The 11,803-nt window shown below is 36.1% G+C and overlaps 1 protein-coding gene across 1 annotated transcript in view; it reads right to left on the reverse strand.

Annotated features, from left to right (window-relative positions):
- LOC135214372 (uncharacterized) overlaps positions 1-4,601 on the reverse strand; it is a 17,180-nt gene extending 12,579 nt beyond the window's left edge. The window contains exons 1-3 of the mRNA XM_064248607.1: positions 4,483-4,601; positions 3,978-4,112; positions 3,593-3,643 (exon numbers count right to left, since the gene is read on the reverse strand). Coding sequence (XP_064104677.1) covers positions 3,593-3,643; positions 3,978-4,112; positions 4,483-4,528 — 232 coding nt within the window. The 5' untranslated portion in view covers positions 4,529-4,601. The remainder of the gene's footprint in view (positions 1-3,592; positions 3,644-3,977; positions 4,113-4,482) is intronic.
- Positions 4,602-11,803: the final 7,202 nt, after the last annotated feature.

Genomic DNA, 11,803 nt, shown 5'->3' on the forward strand with positions numbered 1-11,803 from the left:
CTTTCTAATCATGAGGAGAATGAAAGAGTTAGGTGCTATGACCAAACCAAAACCCCCTCCCAAAAAAATCAAGAACAAGAAACAACATATTAGAATATCAAGGGTTGACCTTTTTAAGCAAAGGCAAACAGAACTTATTAGACTGCAGTTCCAGAGCTTTGTAAAAGAGGGGAAGTTGCAGGGCTACCTGAGGATGGAGGGAGGGTCGGGCTGGAGGATAGGTAAGGGACAGGGGGTGGGGGGTGGCTGGGGAATCAGTAATGGGGTTGGGGGAGCCGTTGGTTAAGGAAAGGATAAGGAAAGGAAAAATCGACACTGATGCTCTAATCAGGGAAGGGTCATGATAATACAAAGCTGCAATTACTGGAATCCGGAACAATGCTTGTTAAACATGAAAATGAATGAATAACAATTATAGTGGATGTAGCCATATGAACTATGTGTTCCCTTCAAGATTAGTTTGGTGCTCATTTTCACAAACAAAAACTAATCAAATTCAGTTTCAATTAAAATGTTACTAAAAATGAAAAAAAGAATAATGGACAAGGACGCAAAAATAGCAAAATGTATCTTGAATTCATTGAACTGACAAATTCACGGGATTATAAATAGACGACAAATTCAAGACTGAAGCGACAAGAAATCCAGTCACGAATCTCACGAGACGAAAGGCTGAAATGAAAACTCGTATCGACTGCAAACTATTCCTTTTTATCCACTCTTGGGTTGGTATACAAGGAATTGTTACTCGGATGACTCGAGTTAAATACCGGCCAGAGAAATTTCCATCTAGGCTACTCTGGTGAGAAGTAGCTCGATATGAGTGACAACACACTGGATACATTAGTTCCTTTATACATCCGGTGGTCTATCATTTTTCCCCAAAGCCTTCCATATCGTAACCTGTCAATGGCTATCATAGTTGCCTTTATGAAATTATATTCATAGGTCTTGGTATTTGCGGTTTATAATTTCATTACTTTATAAACAGATGGATTGTGTAAATCCAAAGCGTATTTCCATTTAAATAACGTTCTGAAATTGACACTAAATAATGATCTACCATGAACAAAAGTAGGATCCCAGAAAGCGCCTGCACAGCCACACCTGAATGGAACAAAGGTTGACGATTATGGTTTATAAGGACTGAATATGATTTTTACCATTGCTATTTTTATTGCTCTGTTACTATACTATTTTTCTAATCGCTTAACATCGACTCGGTACACTGGTAATGTGAACTATCATTCGTATATCATTAACACATTGTCTACAGTAGTGATTAGAAAATATGAACATTGGCATCTAATAGCTCGACCATTCACATCCGTCGTTACAAGACAAACAGGCTTCATTGCTGTGTTACCAGACCATTATCGTGAAACAGAAGAGGACGGGGTAAAGGAACACTTTGAGGCAACTGTACCATCCGGCAGTATGAATCTATGGTCAAGAGAATTATTTCTAAAAAGCTTAACTAGATGTAGAGCATCCGCAAACACGTATAGTATTTGCTGTTGTCCATTGAATTAAAAGGACCTTCCTCGTGGTAGTTTAAGGCGAGGTTGAGTTGACGTCACGCTCTCGACCTGGCAGAAGCTTATTTTGGGTCAGGGCTGACAAGACCCCCTATACTCTTTGGACCTTGAGTTGAACAATATTAACAAAATAGTAGATGAAAGAACAAAGCTTTTCACAATAAAACTTGGCACAAATGATTAACCAAATCATACGTCATTACGGTGATACACAGCTAACTTGATGTAGAGGGAGGTAGCGTTTATATTTTTTAGGAATAATGAATGAAGGATTTTAAGTTATCGTGCGTCGTGGTATTGTTGAGGAGAGAAGAAGAGACAGTAAAATCTTGACTGTAATATGTACGTAAAAGCAGTACCAATTCACATAAAAAAATGATATTTCACAATAAATTTAACAATGATAAAACATGAAAACAAATGCAACACGGTAAAAAAAAAATCGCTTGCTCGAGTCAGTGTTCGGTGCGCTGAGAGAGAGAGAGAGAGAGAGAGAGAGAGAGAGAGAGAGAGAGAGAGAGAGAGAATAACGGCTCTGCTTCCCATTGACTTCTTGGCTGATCTGGGATGATTATTCCCCCATCTCTTTCACTTACACTCGATCTGCCCAAATCACTTTTATTTTTGTTACGGTAAAATACCAATCTAGTGATAATTGCTTTTTACGATATTTTTATTACTGAAAAGTTATTTTTATTTCTCTTTCCTTTTCTTGCATTCTTGACTTATTACTTATTTGTTTGTAAAATCCTCATGTTTGTTTTAAAAGTCTGCCGTTTGCCAACAGTAAGTTGATGTATTGTGGCATTATTGATCTATTTCGTGCACTTAAGAACAAAGTGTAAACACGCTGATTACTCTCTCTCTCTCTCTCTCTCTCTCTCTCTCTCTCTCTCTCTCTCTCTCTCTCTCTCTCTCTCTCTCTCTCTCTCTCTCTCTCTCTCTCCCTGACACAATCGGACACACACACACACTATCGATTCCTTTAATTATCTTTGTACCTAATGTGAATAAAATGTATTTTGTCATCAACCTTTGCATACTGCAACCAATTCGGTTTGCTCAAAGGGTTCCCGTCTCTCCTCCCTCCATCCCCCAGCCGCCCGGCGCCATTTTTACCAAACAGTTCGTAAATCGTAGAGAGAAAAAATAAAATTTAGAACATTTTACTTCATATAAAGTACTGTTTCATTACTTGACACTCTTGATTTAACTTTTGAACACATTCATAATAGAAAAAAAAATGTGAAAAGCGGGACTTTTTGGGTTGGCCGGAACGAATTATCCTGATTCCCTTTATTTCTAATGGGGATATTTGTTTCATATTTCGAACGAATCGTACTTCGAACAGCCTTCTGGAACGGATTAAGTTCGAAATACGAGGTACTACTGTATACATACATAAATACATACATACATAGTATATATATATATATTATATATATATATATATATATATATATATAATCTATAAACATATATATATATATCTATATCATATTATATATATATATATATCTATATATATATATATATATATCTATATATATATATATATATATATAGCTAATAATATATATATATATATATATATATATATATATATATATATATTATATATAGTATATATATATAGATATATATTATATATATATATATATATATGTGTGTGTGTATATATATATATTATATATATATATATATATATATATATACATATATATATATATATATATATATATATATATATATTCTCAGAAAGACAGTGACAATGTTAACAATGACTATTAAAATTTCAGGGAATTCAGTTAGGAAGAAAACCTATGAACAAACAGAAAAGAATAATGAGGAATATCATAAAGTGATGTCTGAGAAAGGAAATACTACAGTACTAACTGGGAAAGAAACTAAATGCAAAAAGATACATGCTACGTATAACATCCACACTTGATGGAAAATCAAGGAAATAAAAAATACATGCAAACTTGGATTTAGAAACGGAGAGAGTAAGTGCTACCTGGGCAAACTGGTAGGGGGGTGGGGGATATATTTACCTTGTCCTTTTGCCTGGTCAGTGCACAAGTCCCTCACTGTGCTGGTCCTTTCTGCCAATTAGAAATAAGACTTTTATGACTGATATTATCTAGCTTAAAGGGACCAGACATGAAAATGGCTAGGCTTGCAAATTGGGTTATAAATGACATATGGTAATAATTGTAAAGTAAAAGCAATGCAGCTTCCTGCAAAATAACTTGGGGATATAATTATGTCAATTAAGAGTATTCCACTGGTGTCAATATCATATTCAAAATTAACATTTAGCCTGTCACACAAATTAAAATATATAAAACTTCAATATTCAATAACGATGGTAAGTTCGCCCAGAAAATAATACTGAACTAAAGACTCTTACTGGAAAGGTGTCAGAATTCAACAAACCTTCTGAACAAACAGAGATGAACTTCCTGCAGGAGTCTGCGCAGAAGATGAGGTAAAAAGATGGATTTGTCCTGCATGCCCCAAGCAAGGAATCCACAAAGCAAGTTGGATGTTGATCAACACAGTCTTCAGAACCTGGGTTAAGGAATAATTAAGCAAAATTATTATGGAGGGGGACTGAACAATCTCAGAGACTATTTTGCTTATCTTGCATGCTTATATATATTATATAACTTTTTCATAAGAAAACGGGAAAGTTACACTAGTCCAATACTCGCTTTAGCTACACCTTATACAGATTTTCAACATCAACACTAGAAGATAATTATTTTACAATAAAAACCTTTGAGGGATTGATTATAGGACCAAAAAAATCACCTGGTGTTTATAAAATGCTATTTATGATAATTTAAGCAGTTCACCATGAAGTCCTTCAGTGGCACAGTGTAAGAACATTTTAACATTACTGTATCTAGAGAGGAAGAGGGCACTTCAAAATACTTACTGGAAGGAGGACAAGATCTGCAGGTCATAGGACAATTGACGTTCATGAATGCTGGGTTGGTTTCACACTCTCCTCTCTCTCCCCATCCATCACAGCTTGGGTGTAAGTCTTTGCAGCCCTCCACTGCATATGGGAAGAAAAGTAGTAACCATTCAACAATTCACTCTAACCAATTGAAGACTTGAAATGCACGCCATAGGTAGTCTATGGATCCTATATAACCTAACCCATCCCTTGTGGTAATTTCGTACCCAACTCGTCTTAGCATGAGGTGGACACAAAGCTCGTGTCACGTTTTACCAAAATGATCATGTGCATTTTATTATGAACTGGCTTGGTTTTACGGATGAGAGAGAGAGAGAGAGAGAGAGAGAGAGAGAGAGAGAGAGAGAGAGAGAGAGTAGTAATAACAATACCAAGAAATGTAAATATATATATTATATAAATATATATATATATATATATATATATATATATATATATAAAAAATACTTGCCTTTAGACTCCGGTGTACAAGTCCCACAGGACCTGGGACACGCAGACTCCATGAAAACGGGGTTATTTTCACATTCTCGGTTACCTGCCAAGTCTTCACAGGCCGGGTCCAGGTCTCGACAGGTATCGCGGGTACTGAAGACTGAAACAGTGGAATTTGTGGTGCTCGTTTGAGTACAGTAAAAATCTATGGTTCACCTATAGCTGCTATTTGAAAGGAATTTCCCGTAATTATATAAAACCATAGTTTGGGAGTAACACACGTAACTGTGTCATCGTTTATAAACGTGCAATTTCACGGGCCTTGAAAACGAGAGAGAGAGAGAGAGAGAGAGAGAGAGAGCAATTAAAATGGAACAAAACTGAGGTACGTTACCTGGTCCATCATTATCTCCTTGCTCTGCGACGCCAACTGCTACCACTGACAAATAAAAAAAAATATCAATCAGGTGAGAGAGAGAGAGAGAGAGAGAGAGAGAGAGAGAGAGAGAGAGAGAGAGAGAGATTACACTCAACAGTTTCAGTGCTGTGTTGCCTAAACTCGTAAATTATAATCATAATCTTTCAGGAATAAAAATGATCAAAGTTAGTATATATATATTTAACGACTCGGAAACATAAATACCAAACGTGACACTACATCTGCTTAAGAAAATTAAATCAGATATAAAATTTAGTGAATATTTGGTATACATAAGCGAATACCACAAGAAAATGATAGTCAGAAATCCAAGCGCTTTCGTCCTTACTCAAGACATTGTCAAGGAACGAATGAAATACAATTGGAGAGAAAGTTATCAGGTAAACAACAGATCAAAAATACCAGATGGTTAATTGTCAAAAGGGTAAAAGTTAAGAAGATAATCCAGGATTATCGGACATCACACGTCACAAACCAAAACATAGGTTTAACCCTACAAATTATCCGTACAGTTGAAAACATGTAAAAACTGAATATATTAATTTTGTTACTTATATTTATCTACAAATTTTTTCATTATGAAGGCATCAAGTTTAAATAAACCAAGACTTAAATTTAGAACATTTCCATTATTTGACTTGATGAAACAAGATTCAATGATATTCCTTTTAACTGTGTCATTACAATGGGATTAAGGCTCTTGCTTGACTCCAGTTAATAGGATGATCTAAATCTCTCATATGCACGAATAATACATTCGATATTTGCCCAGTTCTCACAGAATATTGGTGCTGTTTGAGACGTTGTGAAAGAGACTTACCGGTCTGTCCGTAATAGACTTTATCACACTTTTGCAAGGAATTTCATATATGCAGCCTGGAAGATCTTTAGGAAAATTTTTTATTACTAAACTCTTGACATTAATATTACTGAAAACAACATTTGTGTTAAAAAGCTTTAAAATTCTAGGAATATCTAAAAACCTTTCATCATAGGGTAATTTTAAAATGTTATGCTTACTAAATTCAAGTTTGCTATTAGTTAAAGAAAATGTTTTTCTAGCTATTTTCCATGCCACATCTACAAAAGTCCTTGGGTATTTAAGTTTCAATGCAATATCATAAATAGTTTTAATCTCAGCGTCAATAAACTGCGGGCTTCAGACACGTAAAGCCCTTAGGAAAATCCCAGAAAAAACGGAGAATTTAACATTTTGATGGTGATTGGAGTAGTAATGAACTAAAGAGGCAATGTTAGTTGATTTTCGAAAGACTGAAAAGGTGAAATTTCTATCATTTCTATGGACAGTTAGTTACATCAAGAAAATTCAAATTACAATTTCTTTCTTCCTCTACAGTAAATTTTATTACTACTCCAATCACCAACCATGAGTGGTTGATGTATTTGTGTATGTGTGCATGTGTCATGTATGCTCATGTCCCGTCTATAAATCCATTTGGGTAATATCACGAAAATGGACAGCAGTTTTGGCCCCATTTTTAATCAGTACCCGGCGTTTTTTAATCTCCAAAAACGTCGATATTTGACGTAACATTTCATCATGGCGTTTTTGCCTTGCCGAAATATAAAGGAAAACCAGAGTATAGCTTAAGCGAACGAACATACACACACGTTCGTATAATGTTATGCAAGTCTCTACGCCCCCGAGCGCCCACGAAGCGGAAGTGCCATAGGGGTTAAGGTCACGCCCCTTGGGTCTTAAAATGACTTAGGAGATGCAGTACTTGGTGAAAATGAAAAATTAAACATATTATATTAACTTTGGCAGATTTACCGCCTGAAGTGAAACTCGTATATAAGAAGAAAGCAATTTTAAAATGCAGAACTATTAAAGACTCCTATTCTGCAGGAGTTTTTTCGTACGTACGTACGTATATACGTACATACGTACTCACAAATGACACCGATGGCTATAGTGTTGCTGCGAAATCCTGATCTCAGTGTGGGGGCTAAGTCCGAACAGGCCTATTCTTGATCTAGGTTAATATACGAAAAATGATTTGGTTTCAGTGATCATGTATACCAAATGCTTAAAAAATCACAGTAGATGCACGTGACTTCATTAAATAAGCGAATACCACAAGAAAATTATAGTAAAGACGAAAGCGCTTGGATTTCTGACTAAGACATTGTCAAAGAACGAATGAAATACAATTGGAGAGAAAGTTATCAGGTAAACAACCTGATGCCCGCAGTGTATTGACGCTGAGATTAAAACTATTTATGATATTGCATTGAAACTTAAATACCCAAGGACTTTTGTAGATGTGGCATGGAAAAGAGCTAGAAAAACATTTTCTTTAACTAATAGCAAACTTGAATTTAGTAAGCATAACATTTTAAAATTACCCTATGATGAAAGGTTTTTAGATATTCCTAGAATTTTGAAGCTTTTTAACATAAATGTTGTTTTCAGTAATATTAATGTCAAGAGTTTAGTAATAAAAAAATTCTCCTAAAGATCTTCCAGGCTGCATATATGAAATTCCTTGCAAAAGTGTGATAAAGTCTATTACGGACAGACCGGTAAATCTCTTTCACAACGTCTCAAACCACCAATATTCTGTGAGAACTGGGCAAATATCGAATGCATTATTTGTACATATGAGAGATTTAGATCATCCTATTAACTGGAGTCAAGCAAGAGCCTTAATCCCATTGTAATGACACAATTAAAAGGAATATCATTGAATCTTGTTTCATCAAGTCAAATAATGGAAATGTTCTAAATTTAAGTCTTGGTCTATTTAAACTGGATGCCTTCATAATGAAAAAAGTTGTAGATAAAATATAAGCAACAAAATTTAAATATTCAGTTTTTACATGTTTTCAACTGTACGGATAATTTGTAATTTCTGTTAGGGTTAAACCTATGTTTTGGTTTGTGACGTGTGATGTCCGATAATCCTGGATTATCTTCTCAACTTTTACCCTTTTGACAATTAACCATCTGGTGTTTTTGATCTGTTGTTTACCTGATAACTTTCTCTCCAATTGTATTTCATTCGTTCTTTGACAATGTCTTAGTCAGAAATCCAAGCGCTTTCGTCTTTACTATAATTTTCTTGTGGTATTCGCTTATTTAATGAAGTCACGTGCATCTACTGTGATTTTTTAAGCATTTGGTATACATGATCACTGAAACCAAATCATTTTTCGTATATTAACCTAGATCAAGAATAGGCCTGTTCGGACTTAGCCCCCACACTGAGATCAGGATTTCGCAGCAACACTATAGCCATCGGTGTCATTTGTGAGTACGTATGTACGTATATTACGTACGTACGTACGTACGTACGTACGAAAAAACTCCTGCAGAATAGGAGTCTTTAATAGTTCTGCATTTTAAAATTGCTTTCTTCTTATATACGAGTTTCACTTCAGGCGGTAAATCTGCCAAAGTTAATATAATATGTTTAATTTTTCATTTTCACCAAGTACTGCATCTCCTAAGTCATTTTAAGACCCAAGGGGCGTGACCTTAACCCCTATAGCACTTCCGCTTCGTGGGCGCTCGGGGGCGTAGAGACTTGCATAACATTATACGAACGTGTGTGTATGTTCGTTCGCTTAAGCTATACTCTGGTTTTCCTTTATATTTCGGCAAGGCAAAAACGCCATGATGAAATGTTACGTCAAATATCGACGTTTTTGGAGATTAAAAAACGCCGGGTACTGATTAAAAATGGGGCCAAAACTGCTGTCCATTTTCGTGATATTACCCAAATGGATTTATAGACGGGACATGAGCATACATGACACATGCACACATACACAAATACATCAACCACTCATTCACATACATGTCCTGGGACATCATCGTTTCCTAATTAAGACAGTTCAAGCCAACTTATGAGCTCTGAGTTTCTACTTCCCTCTTTACCCAAACCATTTGTTCAAATAGGCCTACTCACTATAGGCTTTCATACACGGGACTATCCTTTTCAATTCATCCTACAGACATTTATTTATAAATACTAGGAGTCAAAAAGAGATTTTACTCGTGACCTATCGAATGCAGGATGTTTTTAATGATATGCAAATGACTTCGATGTTAACACAGCCGTGCATGACTGAATTGCATTGTATACTATACTTCTAACACCCAACTTTCGTTTTAAATGCGCAAAAGTATGCAAAGAACTTTCTCCACAGTGTTTGCTTTCATTCTCATGCCAGCCTCTCTCTCTCTCTCTCTCTCTCTCTCTCTCTCTCTCTCTCTCTCTCTCTCTCTCTCTCTCTGAGTGGAGAGAACGAGGCAAAGTAATTAAGCGAAGATTGCCAATAAAATTCAATAATTCTAACTCTATTACCAACCGGCTAAAATAATCAATGATGGTTAATTATAATGATCATCATCGTAGCCCAAAATGATCCTTACTTTACAGAACAACATCCGAAATTCGATGGGGAAGTTCCCGAGTATTATAATGGAGAATTGAGGGTGAATTGAGATGGCCATTACTTCCCAACTGGCATAAGTTCGTCATTAAATTCAGAAAGCTTAGACTAATGTTTACAATGAAATTCTTGATCACTATTGATTGCTTGGTGTTATATAAATACACAAACATACACACAATGTCAGGATACAATGAAACACACACACTGGAGGTCGCCATTGCTTCCCAACTAGCCTTTATATGTACGTCATTATATTCAGAAAGCTTAGACTGATGTTTACAATGCAATTCACAAGCACACATTATTTTGCTTCGTGTTATATAAATACACAAACATACACACAATGCCAGGATATGTATATTCTTACACCATTACTACCCAATACGGCTTAAGTACATTATATTCAGAAAGCTTAGACTAGTGTTTAAAATGCAATTCTTACTCACTATGGACTGCTTAGTGTTATATAAATACACAAACATATAAACAATATCTGGATGCGTATATTTTAAGGATGAAACTCTCTCTCACACACACACACACACACAATAAAAAATAACGACATATAGCTACCCTGTGGTTCAGCATTTACTAGGCTTAGGGGATGGAGGAAGGCAGCTACACACAGCCCTAATATCCAAACGGGTTTCCACTTCGACATCACGACGAAAATATACGTCCATTTCCTTCCAGGAGAAGATAAACCGAAGAAAATATACATCCCAGGGGACCAAAGGGAGAGATTAACACCGGTGCAAGTACGCTGGACACTGAGGGAGGAACTGAAGAAGTGTTGTGAAATTTGAATACAATCACTTTTGCAACGGCGCTTCACCCTTACGAGGATCTCGGGGAGTTAAGGGAAGAGAAAGAGAGAGAAAGATACAGAGACTCCTTCCCCCCGAGGGACTCCGTGACTGCCGCTAAAGTGATCCTGGGGAGGAAATGAGACTCTAGGCAATGTCAGAGGGAGGGAGAGAGAGATGAGAGACTGCCTTCCTTCGTAGGGGGAGGAGGAAGGAGTAAGGAGGATGTGGGTCACGACCATTACTACGATTTCGTAAGTCTGGCCGGCTGGGGGACGCCCCATATGTTTTTTTTTTTTTTTTTTTCTCCATCATAAATTACTGTGTTCACGTTCCGTACAGCCATAGAAAAAAATAAACAAGTATACCATTCGCACATAACCCTACGTAGCTGTAAATCAGCACCAACGTCTGAAGGAGTTATGAAAAAATGGCGTATGGAATCACATTTTTCCTTAAATACTTTATATTAAACAGAGTAAACTGCTGCATATTTGTCTTAATACTAAGCCTACCTCTTTTCTCTTGCTGCAAAAATTCTAGGAAAACTTTCTCCAGTTCGTCTCGTGACAACACAAGTGTACTTTTGACAAAATTATGGTTCTGGCTGAAACCTCATTACCAGTTCTAATTCCTCTAAAGGAGTTTCGGATAATTATTAGCCATGGACGTGGACTTACGATTTGCATTTATCTATTTATGTACAGTTTTAGTTATACGTTCAACGTGTGTTTATGCTAGTTTCCTTGTAGTACGCTTGAAATATAATTATTATTATTTTCCAACACATTTCTCTTCACAGCACTACGTATTTTCTAACAACTTTAAAAAAAAGATGTGGTTTTCCTAAATATATTCCAACAAAATGCAAATATTTGGGAGGAAGAACTCTAGCACCTTCCTTACATCACACTTGACTGACTCAGACATTCTTATATAATGATATATGGGTCACAACGGCAAGTCCTCAGGACTTTCTTTTGCTCTTAAAGCTTTGATTGCCTTATAAACGGACCCACAACCCATTGCTGCCATACTGTGGGTTGTTTGTGTTGCCAATGTAGTGTGTGGGAAATAGTTGTGTCCACAAGGAGCTTTCGTAAATTCGTGATGATTAGCTTAGTTGTCATTTGGGGGTGGTAGGGTGATACACGGCATCCATTTAGGACCACAT

Source organism: Macrobrachium nipponense, chromosome 45, assembly GCF_015104395.2.
Source record: "Macrobrachium nipponense isolate FS-2020 chromosome 45, ASM1510439v2, whole genome shotgun sequence".
Lineage (NCBI taxonomy): Eukaryota > Metazoa > Arthropoda > Malacostraca > Decapoda > Palaemonidae > Macrobrachium > Macrobrachium nipponense.